A 17,342-nucleotide genomic window follows, 5' to 3' on the forward strand; every position below is an offset into this window, starting at 1 on the left:
GGTTGATCAGTATACAACAGGATCATTTGGTATGTTTTAAAAGTTAAAGCTTGCTTTTCTGTGCAGAAACTGTGGCAGTTTGCACATGGAAGCACAAAGGGAATAATGCTGATGGCTATAGCTTAAAAGCTGTTCCTGTTTTTTGCAAAACTCAAGTTTCTTTGATAGCAGACCTGGATCATGTGCATTAGTTGGTAACTCAAACAGAAGTTCTCAGGCAGAGACAGAGTTTAACATGAGAGTACTGCAAACAAAACAACAAACAAAACCCTAGTACACTGCCAAAAAACTGACATAGACAATTGGTGTCATTTTAGCTCTCTCAGTCTAAGGAAATAAGTAAACATTCATAGGAGGTGGCACTATCTATATTAAACTAAGTTGATACAGTTTGAGAAATGAGATGAGAAATGAAAAAAATCTTCTTTCTCCATCACATTTGCTTCAGGAGTTACTGATTCAGACCTGAAAAAGCTGTTCAAAAGTCTGTTAGCTAATTTGCTACAAGATAGTGCCTCTCCCAATAAATATTCTCTTTGTAATAAGAAAAAGGGCAGTTTTAGTTTTTGTGTTTTAGGCACCATCTATGAGCATTTCACATAGCCAGAACGAGCAGAAAATCTCATGGATTCCCCTCAGACCCCTTTATGCAGTCTCCTTGGTTTTACTTCTGCCTTCTGTATTTTTCTATCTGTGGCACAGAACACGGTAGGCTAAGGATATACGCTACCCTAATTATAATTTTCACATAGAGAAGACCTTCTAGACGTGCTGCTTCCAAATACAATGAATAGCACAGGTCTGCTTTAACGATACCCACTTGTCCTGTAAGTCAGTGGTCTCCAAACCCTTTTTATCATGCACCACATCAATAAAAACTTTTTGAGCATGTACCTCTATTATATGCATTTTAAAAAATTATATATGACTTTATTACTACATTATTATTATATATACTAGTTAATATATTACCATACAGAACATATATATTTAAAAGGATGAGATAAAGAGGATAAAAACCATTATTTAAAAAACATTTATATTATTAAGGGTACCAAAAAATATTTTCTTCCCGCACTTATTTTGTAGACCACTGCTCTCAGTATGAAACTATTTCAACCCATCCCAATGTGTTGTCTCAGTGCCTACAATTTTACCTGAATCAGTTCAACCCTCTCCTCCTTGTTCAGCAGTTTGTTCCCTTGGTTAGCATTCATCTGCTTACCTCCGAGCTTGCCTTCACCTAGGTTATAGTATAATAGGGCAGTTTCAGCCAATTCAGTGGGGCTTTTTGGTTGGGTTGTTGGTTTTTTTAATAGGTTTCCCTCTCTATTCCATAAAGAAGGTTTTTGAAGCACAGTCATTCAGAAACCACTACAATTTCTTTTACAACAAAATGAACCTTTGTTGCTTCTCAGCATTTATCATCACTAATAATGTACTGATTATGTAGCTTATTTTATCTAGGTGCCTGTGCTTATAGAAAAGCATGTGTACAAGTTGGAATAAAAGCCACATTTACACTATCAGCAAAACAGAGAATGTAAAAAAAAATGGAAATTAAAACGACACACCTTACTACTAGAAATGCTTCAATTGCAGAAATGTGTAAGGGGGTGTGTGTTAACAAACTAAATCAACAACCCCGCATACTTCCTGTGCAGATCGTTCTGCCGTGCACCTCTTTTTCTGATTTTGCCATACATGTATTATGGCAGCTTCCTAGCTGTATCACAAGCATTACTGAACTGTGAACAAAACCATGAAATCTTTTCCCTTGCTACTGTTGGAAATACCTCAGCATTTCCTATGAGGAAGATTTAAGGAATGGTACAAACACGGACATGACAAATTTGACAAGTGCATTCGAGAAAGGCAGGGCCGTCAGAGAAACATTTGCTCCAAAGCAGAACTGCCCAAACGCGGGGCAATGATTACAGTATCTGCCCTGAGCGTGTGGTTACCAAGGCTTAAGGTTCACTCTCGGGTTCAAAACTACTGAGCACTCAGTGGCTGCATTTTTTCAGAGCTGTATCAAGGGCTGGACAGGATGGGTACCCCCAGTGGAAGAACATGCAGCCAAGCTGAGCCAGTAGCTGCTGCTTCAGCAGAAAATCTTGTTCGGGAAAGGGGTTCACATGTGTCTGGCAAGGTCTGGGATGGGGAAAGTGCTGTGGAGATCGAGGAAGGGGGTGAGGAGAGGTTGGAGGCCACCCTCCCTGTGACAAAATGTCTCGTTATATCTCTTGGATCTTAGCATATCACCTGCTGAGCTTTGTGGAACATCCTCACGTAAGTGTTATGAGAGGAATTTCTGTGTGCTGAGTGTTTTTGAGAGCTTGGCTCTACCTCAGGGAAATGAGCTCTGGAAAGAGTCAGACCCCTGCATGAAGCCCCAAGGGAATCAATACCTTGTACAAAACTGACAAGGTTTACAGGCTACTGACAAACATGCCTGCTGCTGCTTCACTCAGATAATCTCAGATCACTTCATTATTCCAGACAATGCTTCATGCTATCTTTGCAAATCTTGTGTCCAGATAAGGAAGTAATGGCACATCTGTAATATGGCAACACACAGTGACATCTGCAAGTCCATTTATGGATTTCAACAGAAATTAAGCAAAGATGACACCAAACTCATCTCTGCACTGAATCCATCAAAAATAATTTCTGTAAACTGTAAGATACTTTTAAAGGGCATTTTTACACAACTCTTAGTTGAAAAGTAGCTATATCTTTTGTAATCTTTAGAAGGCGAGATTATTTTTAGCCTATGCTTCCTTACAGGTTCACACTTAGGTCTGTGGCATATAAATTGGTAATCTAAACCAGGTGGTTTTATACAGATTTTTTTTATTATACTCTGGGGTTGTTTTTTTTTTCAGAGTTTCTGACAGTTGAATTGCACTCACTGAGATAATGAAATCCTTACACAGTCCATGAAAAGTAGTCGGCTAGAGTCCACTAGTGCCCCACTGATATGAAGGGAGCGATATATAACTACCTCATTAGATATCAGCATATGTACAGAAGAGAGAGTACCCACGTCAATATCCCTTGATCCAGCAGCCAGTTTAATAGCAACTGGCTGCTTTTCCAGGCGCCTCTAAGTCTCTACCAGGAGAACACAACTGGAGCACTGGCAGAGTGAATCTGAGGGCAACCAGACTGCTCTGGATAGGACAAATTTGCTGTCTATGCGATTTGGCATTGCTCTTTGCCTATGGAGACATACATGAATGCAATCTATCTGGCTGGTGCTCGAGGATGCTTTGGTAAGCAATTTGCTCAAAGCCTGGAGAATCCTGAAGATGCACCTGTATGGTGGGAGAAGGAGGAAGGAGAATATGAAATTATCTACAGAAGAGAGGAAGAATGATGAAGACCAGTAGTAGAAATTTCAAATTAGTATGCACTGCACAAAACTGTAATAAATTAAGTAGTTTGAAAAGTGAGAATTTCCATTTGATTTATATAATGCTGAATGGGACGTCTGTAAGGTAAGCCACAGCTGAAGCAATATTGATATTGCGAATGAAAGATGAAGGAAATCAGACCTCTTCAAGAAAAGCGAGCAGTGCACACAACGGGCAAATGCAAAATGCAGATAAAATCAGTAAAACTAAACCTGATTTTAAAAAAAGAAGCAAGTGTTTATTCTGAAGACAGGGTTTTGGCTAATCAGACTCTTGTCGTTTGCCTGCCACCTTTGCGATTGGCTAAAAGTACACAGATCATCCCCCCAGAACCACTTTTCTCCTCCTTCCTCTCCCCACTCCTCCCCCTGAACTCGCTAACAGTGTTTTTAAAGACCTTGAGGGGAAGGGTAGGGAGAGCTCAGAACCTTCCTCAGAGTGGGGATGAGGACAGCTTGGCCAGAAATGGAACTCACTCAGCTTTCGCCCATGACTACAGTCACTTTCAACTACGACTACTACTACGATGACAGCTGCCAGTATCAGCATCTGCAACACATGTCTACTTTCCTCCCTATCCTGTACGCTGCTGTGTTCCTGGTGGGCATCATCGGCAATTCCATCCTGATAGTAGCCTTGGTCTTCAAGCGACGGGTCCAGAGACTGATTGACATCTTCATCATCAACCTTGCTGCATCTGACTTCATCTTCCTCATCACACTGCCATTCTGGGTGGACAAGGAAGCATCAGACGGGAGCTGGAGGGTAGGATCTTTCCTCTGCAAAGCTAGCTCCTATATCATCTCTGTCAACATGTACTGCAGCATCCTCCTCCTCACTTGTATGAGTGCTGACCGGTACCTCGCTATCATGCATCCCTCTATCGCTAGACGGGTCAGAACAAGATCCTACTCCAGTGGACTCTGCATCTGTGTCTGGTTATTATCCTGCTGCTTAGGGATGCCAACCCTTTTGTCCAGAGAGCTGAAGAAGCACTATGGGAAGACTTACTGCACAGACAAAGCCGTGACAGAAGCCAAACAGATCGTGTCACTGATGCTTTTGATCCTGGCCTTCTTCTTCCCACTGTTGAGTATCTTAACTTTTTACTGCTCCATCACCAGGAGACTCTGTGTGCATTATCAGAGAGCTGGGAAACATGATAAGAAACTGAGAAAATCCATCAAGGTCGTCTTCATTGTAGTGGCAGCTTTTGTTATCTCCTGGGTTCCCTTCAATCTTTTCAAACTTATGGCCATCCTTCTGGGACTCCTGAAGCAGCCCGACTGTTTTCCTGACACGATTGCGCAGCTGGGCATGAAGGTGAGCAGCCCTTTTGCTTTTGCCAATAGCTGCACCAACCCTTTCATTTACTATTGCTTTGACAACTACATCCGCAGAGCCATGCTCCGGTGCCTGTGCCCACGGGTGAAAATCAGCAGCAGTGGCAGCAACTCTGACACTCTGGACACTCGCCTAAGCCACTCCTTATCCAATTTTGTTGTGGGCGAGTATGCCGCTAGGAAGAGGAAGCACTCAGTATCTCTCTGACTGGGAGCTGGGACTGCAGAGACAGGAACTTCGCTCTCCAAAGACGGCAGGAAAAGAGAAAAACAAGAAAAACTGAAAAAAAAAAGAGAAAGGAGCAACAGAGGAGCAAATGTAAAGCATCTGGCACTTCAGTGGGAGGCACACTGCTTCCCTTTAAATGCAGATAAATGGAATAGGAAACCTTAAGCACAGCATTATGGTTCACCATGATCACTGTTACTGAATGGTGTAAATCTGAAACCATCAAGAAATATCCAGAAATGCTTACACTGGAACCCCATAACAAATGCTACAAACTACAGAGAAGAATCAGGTGATTCAGCCAAAGACACTCTGACGCAAGCTTTGAACTTAAATGTATAAACATTTTTATTCCATGCAGACCAAGAAAAACAACACAACAGAAGTGTTTCTTCTCTTCGGTTCCTAGCTTACCCACAAATGTGTCACAATGTCCTCAGAACAACCTGATCAATTCTATGTTTTTGGAAGTTTTACGAATTTAGAAATGTACTGTTTTAATCAATTTGTGTTAACAGTTCTCATAACTTGAGTCTCGTGCATTTTCCCTGAAGTCTTACCTTCTTGATTACAGCATTAAATCTTAGCTTTAATCACAATAATTAAAGTAAGTTTCTAGCTGATGTGATTTCAGAACTTGAAGAACCTGAACACAGTTACAAGAAACCCTGCATTTAACCTTTTACCTAAAGGGGTGGGGTGGGGGAACAAAGAAAAAAACCCAAACCACAAAATCCATTCATGCTTTTTAAGACTTTTCTGGGGATCTGACACAACTTCTCACTGCTTCGGTTGTGGTATGATACAACATCGCGTGCCATTCAAAGTCCAGGTCTGCTTTGTTTAGCTGCAACCAGTTTATGTAAAGCCATGTACAGTACCATCACTTTCTCCCACAGGAGTCACAGTCAAGTAGAAATGTGCCTGAAAAGTTAGGCAGAGTTTCACAAATATTTGAGTGAATGTTGAGAATCCTTGCCTGCAAGTACACTCACAGAAAAGGAATTCAAAAGGACCAATGTTTTAGTGCATTTACAGAGTTGAACTCTGTACACAAAACAGCTCTGTAAACTTGGCTCATTCCTATCCAGCAATTTTTGGGAATGCAGCGGTCTTGCATTTAATACACTGTGGGGAAGATATCACTTGCCCAGCTGGTGCCAAGTCTAACAGCAAATGAGGTGGAGGAACAAAAAAGCTCTGTATTTTTAACAGCTGTCATACTTCCTAGATTTACAAGCTGAACAAAAGTGGAGCAAGGAGTTAAGCAGCTTATCAGAAAACTGGTACTGGACTTATATAAAGCTGACGACATGTATTCTATGAAATCTTTCATATCCTTCTAAATGCCAATGATTGATAGAAATGCTCACTTAAAACAAAGAAACTAGGGTACAATGTTTTAAAGTGCACAGTTAAAATAAGAACTAAACTTCCAACAGCACTTGGATACCTTGCCTGTGTTCCAACATCTCATATTCTGTTGTCTCTACTCTTAAATGTTTAGCTTAATATAATTGTGCTTGTCATAAACAAATAAAATATATCACTATCATAAAGGATCCAGGATGTGTAATATCAAAAGTCTGTTAGAAACTTTCCTTTTATATTTTCTAATTTTTGAAGATTTTTATCTCTCTTCCCTTCTGCACTTAGCCTTTGAAGCTTTTGAACTAGCTTTCATGAAACCCACAAAGATGTTGACTAGACGCAGAAGTCTGATAAAATACATGGAAACAAATCTTTACTTGCAAGAAGTAGCAGATTTTTAATGGTACTTACAGCCCCGTAAGATAAAGCAAATTCAACTCTGCCAACGGAAGAGTCAGCAAATACACATCTTTGAGTCTACTTTTTAAGAAGTAAAATAAGCTGGCAACAACTTGCCAGCAACCTCAGTTCATTTTACTGGGTAGCAGTGTTTCAAGTTTTGAGAGTTTTGATCTGTGCTCTCTTCTCCCAGCTTTGCCAGGGAAGGAATAAGCTGGCACACAAATCCATACTGTGAGTGACCAGAAGGACTCGGAGACAAGGCTCTCACACACAAAAAGATTTGCAGCAAAAGTCCCTGGATCACTTTGATCACCAGAGAAGAGAGAGACTTTCACATTTTATTGAAGCTAAGAATTATTTTCTAGGCTATCAGATGCAGGAGATTACTCCTAGAGTAACAATGAGGCATTTTACAAATCTATCGAAAGTTGTTTTTCTTCTCATTGGGGTGTGGTCTAACTGAAAGCAGTGAGTGCCTCCTAGGTAAGAAGAGGGACACAGTGAGTTTTAGGGTGAATGGTTACACCCATGCAGACCTGCTCAAAGGCTTCAAAGTGAAGACAGCTATACATCATTCACAAAACCCAGCAAAGCCTGAAGATCAGACTGCTGTCTGGGCAGCAGGGGGAAAAACTGTAAACTGAACGACCAAAGAGATATCCCTCTGATGTTAAGTGCAGTGCCAGTACATTCACTATAGTTTTTCCTTTCACACAGCTGTACTTTCTAAGCATCTGTAACTGGGGATGACTGTTTTGGGTATTACAAATAAATCCTGGTATTTACATTTTTTTAATTGAACTGTGCAGTTGTGCTGTTTAATGTAAGCAATGAAAATACGCCTCACCCAAGGGCAGTGCAAACCTAGAAACCAAGGCATGGACCAAGTCTTGCCCAACTCCCCAGCCAGTTCCCTGCCATACCCACAGGCTACCAGAACAAGCCCTCCCTGGAGCAGGTGGGGAGCTGCAACCACAGGGCAGCGGAGGCCAAAGCATCCCTCAGCAGTCGCTGGTGACACCGGGTGCTCTCTGACTCTCAGTGAGAGAGCAGGATGTGTGCCTGGGCTACAAAGGGGCATCGCAGAGACACACACCAGCTTTTTGTTTTCCCTTCCCTTCACTGCATGCATTTTTTTCTCTGCCACTACCTCTTCTGAAAGATTTTGTTTTTCTTCCTCCACGTGACAGACTCTTCTCCCCACACCTAACGGCCAAACTTCTTTTTCAGGCTTACAAACACATGAAAAGCATCAACTGCATGTTCAGGCCTTCCAGTGTCACTTCAAATTTTAATCTTATTTGCAGTGACCCTCAAAAACTACTGTCTCAATAGTCTCCTCTGAATCTCTTATCCTCCCTCTACCTTTATGCGAGTTATTATTAAAACTTATTATTAAATTATAAAAAGAAGCCAAGGACTTGCATTTCAACTAACCTATGATTTTTATTACAGAAAAAATTCACATCTTAGTAAGTCAGACTCATTCATTATTTCCTCAATCCCTACCCAAAGCAGAACAGTATTTTTGGAATATAGTCAATCTACAAGACTTTAAACAATTTGAAGTTAGGAAGTTAGGGCTGCTGCTTTTCTCCTTTTTTTAACATTTCAAAATACCAGATCCAAATGGAATAATGATCAAGGAAATCTACCAAGATCTCCTTCCACTGCCTAAAGCTTTAGTACTGGCATTTGGAAAAACACAAATAAACTTGCTAAATATTGCCGGGCTTGAAGAGATTCACATACAAATACCACAGCAAATGCTCCACATGAGCAAAAAAAAACCCCACCACAAATTCAACAAAGAAAAGCTCTCTGGATTCTTTCAGGCTTTCATCCAAAAGACTGTACCCTATGAATATGCTTATTTTACTCATGTAAACTGCAGATCTATTTGACATTTTCACAACAGTGTAAACACTATTTTCAATTATTTCTTTCAAAGAAAAGGCAACCTATGCTTGAAAAAACCTACTTCTGGAATTTTGTTCATATTAATTATTCGTTTGTTAGCACTAATACAGGTTAGGATGATACCGAAATGACTGTAATTTTAAGTATTTAACTTAGCAGATTTGAGTAATATAACAGGATGGCTCTTTTATCTGTGCTAATAGAACTTAATGGCTGTAAAGTGGTTTGCTATGTGAAATGGAAATGGTGCAATTCTGACACGACACCTGTTAAGATCTTGGTAAGTAATATGGACTGGGCTTTTCTCACTTTTATTATTTTAAAATAAATCCAATATGATTGTAGCTAAGGAATATGGTCTGGTTTTTTGTAATCTAACTTCTCCTTTCATTGTCATGAAAAGGTAGCAAAGAATTACTAGAAAATCTGTCAGCAGATTTGGATGGGAACATTCTTCTGCCCATCCCGCAAAGCTTTTAATGCTTTCAGAGAGGCTTTTGTACTGCCTTGGAACGAAATCAAGACCTTTTGAGGTTTTTCATGAAAACAACTATACCACCAGCACCACCCCCAACAATCTAGAGTTTGGTGCACGTTCCCAAGATGTGCACAATCAAAGTTGAAGTGCCTCTACTTCTTGATATAAATCAGGACCTGCTTAGATGCCTCTCTTGGTCTCCATTTTGGCTTCAATGAATCAGCATTTTCCAGAAATAAAGTATTACACACAGGAAAATTGTACCCAGACCAGATGCTTACTTAAATAGGCAGATAATTTTTGCAGCCCTCAGTTCTGTGCCACGTGCTGACAGCTGCACTGCTGCTAAATGGCACTTGGAGTTGCAGACGACTGAGGAGAAAGTCACGCAGGGAATAGTTTCATACCCAAAATGAGGAGGGCCAAGTGACTGCTCTCAAACAAGTCGAATGGTGTAGTCACTGCACTGGAATGACCCTCCATGAGTACTGCAGTAAAGGCTGGTCCTTGGAAGCTAAAGGGCACACTTCTACTGACAAAGGAACACCAAAATTTCAACTGCAGCTTCTTGTTCTGGATCTGTCAGACTGGTGGGAGGAAAAGTCCCTCACCGTGTGTCTCTGGCTCAGGCTTTGAACAGGCTGAATGGCAGTAAGAACATTTCCTGACTTAGCAGAGATGTTGCAATGATACATTTGTTGACTGCCGCACAGGAACAGTAAAGCTGTTGACCAAAGCAGGGCATTTTTTCAGGTGCTTTTAAGGCATACGGCCCAAAGAGGCTCACGGGTGGGGACACTTACGCGCGCACTTTTAGCAGTTATACACTCCTGTAATACTAATTTGTTATCCCTGTACGATCACTTATATTCATGAAGTCAAACAGACTTATGAGTAGATTTGCAAGCTGTACGCACAAATCATTACATGTCCCAAAATTTCTAACTGAAAAACAGTTTAAATTCTCTTGTTTAAAGGCTTCACCCAGTTAAGGAGCACATCTTATAGCAAATGAAGAATGGGAAGCAGTGACCACAAATGGCGTAAAGACAATCCTGCAATGTGAAATCCATCCACTCATGGTATCTACCAAATATGTCAGTGTTCTGCATGTTATCAGAGAAAGGGAGATCAATTCATGAATAGGAATAAAGAAAGAGCTACCCAAATTCATAATGGATGGAAACATGCACTGACGATGCATTAAGTGGACTCAAAAGTAATTACGACGCTACCTAATGTCATACACAGAGGTGGCTGGGCGGCCCTAGAAAACCAGAAAAAGCTCATATTATCTCATATAACATTTTAATACTGTACCATAAAGTGGACAGTGACAGGAGTTTTAGAATACTCCACTTTCAGTAAAAGCCAGAGGGAATTTCACCCCAAACATCTAGGCGGCGAAGACCAGAGCTGATAATAAAGTAAAAGAATGCAAAATATGGGAGACGAGAAAGCAACTGAATTGGAAACCAACAGCCTTCAAGAAGAAAGGCGGCTTTCCACATGTGACTGGGTAAAAAAGCCCTGCCAAAGGCCTGGCTGCTTGGGTTGATACTTATTTTTTAAAAGTAACTGAATTGCAGGTTTTATTCTCCCAGTTCACCTCTCCTATGTTTTTGTAACAGATTGCAGCAGCTTTGGAAATAGAAGCCACATATTATGGTTTGAGAGCACACAACATTATCAGTATCAATCACCTAAATAATGCATTGTGACCAAAATACTTATTTTCAAACATCAAAACAGTTTCCTTATTAGTAAGAGAGCATATTCTTAGTCAGAAGCTCCCACTAAGTCTAGTTGGTGAACACACTTCCTCTACTGTTTACTTTTCACATTTTCTATAGCACATGGGATTTTACAAGAGAGACCTCAACAGCAGATCTCAGAAAAGAAGAGACCGATATTTCTCTTTACATTTTGACTGCATTTTGCTCCTTTGGGGACTACAGTAGGGCACAGGGGAGGTCAGGTAAGAGTCTCTGGTCACAGAAAATGCTTCCCACAATTGGACTGCTAAATTCAGCGGCTTTCATTTGTAAATGCCTAGCTTCAGATCCTTTGCAAAGCACTGATTTCCAGAAAGGGCTGAGTTCCCACTTTCTAAACAGCAGGTCCTTCAAAAAAATGAATTAGATAATATCAGGAAATAACTGGATGCATCCAAAAGTCACTAATCAATTCTTGAAAAAACCCACCTCCGTCATTTACTTTTGCAACCGTGATCCCAGAGTCCAATGCCTTCTTTCTTTCTCAACTGACAAAACTATTTAATATGAGTATAAAAGAACAGCTGATCCTCAAAGGATGCCCTTTCTTTTTCCCTCAATTTGAGGCATAGAAAACCAGAGTGTGAAACTGTGTGGCACTCTGCTCAGCTAGAGAACGAACCTTGGTCAGTGGTCTTTAAATCAATCCAAATTCTCAGTCCAGCTTTAAAACTGGTACACAAAACAAACAGAAAGTCAGATTTAAAATGCAAAGAGCAGTTTTTCCACTGAGGACCACCATGTATAAATAAATACACAGCACATAGTCACCTCATATAGTACCATGCACCTGACTTGTCCACTCGACTTCCCTCTATGCACTGCCTAAACACCTGCATGACCACATCACCCATTTCCCCTGTCACCCGCTCCTCACCCTCCTTTGTCTGAGAAACACAGAAACATCTGCCCACGCCTCACACACAGCAAAACATTCACAACATTGCAAAAAGATTTTTTTAAAAAAGAGAGAGACATGCATACTCAGTTTTGCATAGCTTTGAACCTGTGGGTACAATCACACCACCTAAGGAAATGTTGCAGGTAAGAGCAGAAGCTTGGTAGCTTTCACGAAGCAGGCATATGTATATAAACTTCCACTCTCCTCATAACCAACCAGGACATTATGGATGGAGGGGTGCTAAGAAGCTAAGAGTGGGCAGACAAATGAACTGAAAAGTGCAGTAGCATGCCAAAGATCTCACAGCAGCTCAGCTGTAGGTAAGGTGCCAGATAGAGATTTCTAGTCAAAGAATGGTACTTCAGACCACTTAGGAACACTCAAGTAATTGAAAAACCCTTGTGGGTATCTCGCCAGGCAAGAGAAAAAGGCTCAGGGAAAACTCAAGAGAAAAAAGGCAAGGAGAAACCTGGAGAGCACCCCTTTTTTATTTTCTTATTTTCTTTTTTTTTTCCTCAAGAGTAGAACAAAGATATGGCAGATATGAAATGTGCTAAAACAAGGTATACATGAGAAACTAAGCTAGCACTTGAGAAGAGAGAACATTTCAAGGCAGAGCTGCTGCACAGAAAAAGGACCAGCTAGATGCTAGAGAAAAGGAGAGAATAAACCTTGAACAACCCTTATAATCCTATAGCTTCTAGTGCTAAAGTTTTGGCAGCACGAATTGATGGTGTTGTGGCACACTCACATTTGCATAGGCTTCAGAGGCTGCAGTCATCCTGAGGCTATTAAAAATGTCTTGAAATATCTGCCGATTCATGAAAGATGTAACCCTCCTACTATTCAAAATTTTTAAGAACTTGTGCAACTAGACTAATGATGCTTATAGGACCTTACTTCCACTGTCACCCAAACAAACACCAATTAAAGTCAGTGGGGAAACTGCTGTTTTTGTTGAAATCAACTGGAGTTTTTATATGATTAACTTCAGGAGTTGGGGTTTGGCTGAATGAGAAGACTGAAAATCTGATCCACAGACTGCCTACCCAGTAGTGAACCCAGCTGGATCAGCGTGCCCTCTTTCAGAGTTCATGCTAACAATTCATCTCCAAAAGATCTGAAGACCCATGAAACACCTGGTGAGCCAGCACTGCCAGGGAGAAATGCCAGGCACTGGACCTCCCCTGGGCAAGCACTGTAGGTGCTTCTGCAGTTTGTGCCTGGTTTAGACTTCATTTGCACCACAGCTTGAACTGGCAACTACAACACTAAAAGCTGTGAACCTGCTCACCCAAATGCAGCGATCACAGCCAAGTGATGGAAATACAAATACAGGGTGAAAAAGCCTCAGGGGACTGGGGCGGCAAGTTTGGGTTGCAAGCTGACACTGAAGTGCATGCTGGCATTTCTTCATCTATACCAAACCCGTGAACTAGTCAAATGCAAGCAGCTCAGGTATCCTCACCCACGTGGCTACCATAGCTATGGCTGCACGGCAGGCCAGCGCAGTACAGAGCGAAACGCAAGTGGTTGGTGTGTTTGAAGGCTGAGTCCCCTCTCCGTTCTGTAATAGGCAAAGCTAGTGCCTTCCTCCAGTGTCCAGCAGCAGGACAGAAAGCATCACTGGGGAACATTCCCAAAAGACCAGGCAAACGCTAGCCTGCCACCCTCAAGCTTCGTGTTTAGGATGGGACAAGGTTTCTGCCATGGAGAGGGACCAGCTGGGAGGGTGCTGGAGGTGGCAAGCCCTAGGGACGCAAGCGTCCCTGTAAGACCATCTTTTTGTAGCAGCACCTCCACCCCTGCACACACAGCTGTCCCTCAGCAGCCAGCCATCAGCCCAGCTCTCCAGACCTCCAGTGCAGGCAGAACAGGCAGCAGGGCTACAGCTAGCGTGCTGCTCTACCCCAGAATGCCCTCTAGGCCACAAACCCAGACAACGCCCAATTCAGCCGTGCCTGAAAGTCAGACATGGAGAGTGAGGCCAAGTGGCTCAAAAAATAATTTAAATAAATAACTAAATAAAATTAAAATCTGTGTTTGCCTTCAGACCAGATAGGAAAGCATGTGCCCTAAATCAAGCCTTGTGAAAAGGTCTGGAGGAAGCGAAAAAGGAAGATTACAATAAAAACAGGATTTCCAAAACGCTGCACATGGTGAACAAGGACCAAAGCGCACATTTTCAGTCTTATAATTAAAGTAAAACAACAAACAACAATTGACAGTTCGTCTCATGCTGAATTCAGCCTTTGCATGGAAGCATCCACATTTTTATCAGACAGAAAAACAAACCAAGGTCTCCTGCCACAAAATGGGCATGATTCGATTAGTGTGTGCAACACAGAGTTGAAGGTGATAAATCGTAATGTAAAAACACAAAGGCTGAGGTGTCTGCTCACAGCTGTAGAATACTACTGGGTTTTGACATACTGTCTTATGTTCACAGAAAGGACAAACAGTGACACGCAGCCTTCTTCCTTTTTATTTTAAGAAAGCAAACTTGTATTCTGACTCATGCTTTATCACAAGTGGCACTACCAGTGTAGCTCAGCTGGAGGTGACCTCCAGCAGTCACCTAGTTTACTAAGAGCAAATGCACATAGATTATCCTTGACATTTATCTGTCAAAAAACATAGGGGCAGGCCATCATATATCCTCAGAATTCACAAAATTCACTGAAAATCATGAGATGCCGTGCAAATATAGAGAGAGGATACTTTAAATTCCTTTTGAACTCATAGGTTTACCCTTTAACCACATGCTTTCTTTGCAAACAGGAGGGGAAACAAACCTTCATTAAAAAAGAAAGTGGACAGGTTTTGAGGACATAACCGGCTGTTAGCATCATCAAACTGTCACTTCACTCAGGGACTGGACATGCTCCCACATATCACTTTAGATGCTTCAAAAACAAAGTTATGTAAGTCAGGTCTACAATTTACTCAGTCAAAGGAGTAAATAATAAACTCTGGTACCCCTTGAGAGCAAGTGCTTGTGGATTACTGAAGCACTTTGTGCATCCATGCTCCATATTCTGATTTTATGTGTTATGACATAACATGAGTTAGCAATGTCTGCATTACCGGCCAGCCCTCCGTGGTGACTGGCTGCCAACAAGTTGCCCAAAAGACTTGCAGCACTGCCTGGTATTCTTGTATTTTGCCGTGTGCCACAAGCATTTTTCTCCAGGTTGACAGGCGACAATTACCTGCAGCATATTTCTAACACTGCACATGAGCTGGCAAAAATTACTGACCAACATTAAGTCAATTCAATACAGAAATATTTATTTTCCTCCCTTGTTCAGCCATCCAGTGCATCCCCCACAATAATACATGATAGAGCAAAACCTGCTTACGGTTGAAGTGAGAAATTTTTAAACCGAGCCACTAATACGAAGTCCTTAGAAAAAGGACAGAGTTTATACAGACAAAGGATGTTTTTATAAATATGGAAGTTAATTGGGTGAACGACCATTTTGGATGAAGCACTGCTTGTCAATCAATATTAAAGTATTATATGTCATGTATGTGTGTATTGATTTTATACAGTAGATCTTTCTTTTTCAGAAGTATCAAAGTACTACTATTTGGGAAAATGGGTAACTCCAAATAAAATTAGCATTCTCTCCCTCCAGCAATATCTACCAGAGTTATTTTTACAAAATGTGACTTCTATTGAGTCAACCTTATTATTAGAATACTAAAAGCTCCTTTAAAATCTACAAGTCACTGCAAGCTTTTACCTGCCAAAAAAGACTTAATGAATTACCTAAATGGCTAAAATAGCTGTATATGTATATAACTCCAACAATTTTTAACACCCAAAAAGGAGAAATATGAGACTACTTTCTCACCAAGCAAAGCAGCTCAGAAACCTAAAATGCTGAACAGCTACAGCGGCAGTTTAACTGACAAAAGACAGCATTAAACTAAGGATACTACTCCCTGTAACTATTAACAAGGTTTAATTTGTGTGGGTTTGTTTGGTTTTTTTTTAAAAAAAGAACTTTGCGTTTTACTGACCACAACTGAAAACAGGTTAGCCCTGCAGATCACGCAGCCGTGTTGGCTGTTTTACAGTTTTGCACTCTCCAAGTGGCAAAGCCGACTTGAGAAAGCCATTTTGAAGATGTCTCTGTGGGGAAGGTTACCTGGGAGGGTCCGTATCCCACTCCAAAGGGAGCAATGCCCCACTGGCAGAACTTTAGCATCATCATTCTGCAAAAAGAAAGAGAAAAAAAATTGTTACAATTAGGAAAAAAAAAACTATTTAAGTGGTTGTTCTAATTAGTTAACTTAATCCACTTGTTTTTAAACACTGAGTTACCCATTTTCTCTTGCACCTGCAGCTTTCGTCTCTTAAGTGGACTCTGAATAAAGCAGCCTGAAACCCAGTATCTGAACCCTTTTAACAGGGATGCTACAGTAAACCTGGAGATAGGAAGCTGTGAAAATAAAAGATATCTGCACTTTTCACTGACATGTATTACAGCTGTACTTGTAAATATTTATTCTGCTGTTAAGATCCTCAGTAATTGGTGCTACTCAGGGTTAATAGCAACTTCTTTTATAAACTATTTCCAGATACGCTCCCAGCGTGGCAGTGAGGTTAGTACATCTCCGAGGCATGGACAGTACCCAATGCTGTGGCACACACTTGAACACTGCTGCATTTATGGCACCAGGAAGCTTTAATAAAGCAGTTTTATCACAGCTACTGTCAAGACAGCTTACACTTGTGCTGCAATTTTCTAGGTTTATGAAAAGCAAAACCAGAAATGCTTCTTAAAGCATTTTCTGATAAGTGATCTAGTCCTGTACCACCCTCAAATCTGAGCGTAAAAGGGAATTCTGTAATGGGGGACATTTGGTTTGGCACACTCTTCCTCACCCTCCAGAAAATTAGGGTCTGCAAAGCACAGCGTAGTCATTAATACACTCAAGTGACAGGAACTCGCACCTCACTGGTAAGCATGCAGGTAAGCAGCCAAATGTATGTGAAAAACTGTTTTTCTACACATTACGGAAACAACATTCAAGCCCTCCCCACCCAACACCATCCCAGCTGCAGTCTCTCAACCCCAACTCGGCCCATGCCCAAACACCCTTCACCTTCCACAGGCTCACACCCGGGCCCCTGCCAGGAGGGTGCGATTCACTTATCCCAACCACACCAAATGTGGGTTTACTGCTACAAATCCGTTCCTCTCTCCACCTCCCCAAGCAGCCCTAGCTCGAGATTAGGGACCCTCTTGGCCTTCCTAGGCGGGGGTAGCGGTGCCCGGCTGCCTAGACACCCCTCGGCCCAGTACCCGGGGCCTGCAGCAGGGCCCCGGGGTGGACTCAACCCCGCGGCGACTGCCGGAACACCCCGGTGCGGACCTGGCAGAGAGGCCTGGGGTACCGCAGCTTCCCTAAAGCTAACAGCCCCCCCAAAAAACTGAAGTAAATACGTGTGTATCTGTGCGGTGGAGGAGGCGCAGTGGCAGCCGCACGCC

The 17,342-nt window shown here is 41.7% G+C and overlaps 1 protein-coding gene across 1 annotated transcript; it reads left to right on the forward strand.

Moving 5' to 3' along the window:
* Positions 1–3,863: 3,863 nt before the first annotated feature.
* On the forward strand, positions 3,864–4,970 carry GPR15 (G protein-coupled receptor 15). The gene has a single exon (XM_010182281.1). It carries the CDS (start codon positions 3,864–3,866, stop codon positions 4,968–4,970), a length of 1,107 nt encoding a protein of 368 aa, XP_010180583.1.
* Positions 4,971–17,342: the final 12,372 nt, after the last annotated feature.

Source organism: Mesitornis unicolor, unplaced genomic scaffold (genome assembly GCF_000695765.1).
Source record: "Mesitornis unicolor isolate BGI_N332 unplaced genomic scaffold, ASM69576v1 scaffold6274, whole genome shotgun sequence".
Lineage (NCBI taxonomy): Eukaryota > Metazoa > Chordata > Aves > Mesitornithiformes > Mesitornithidae > Mesitornis > Mesitornis unicolor.

Bases quoted from the DNA above. Each gene is read 5' to 3' on its own strand.
- GPR15 (XM_010182281.1), top strand. From the start codon at position 3,864: ATGAGGACAGCTTGGCCAGAAATGGAACTCACTCAGCTTTCGCCCATG.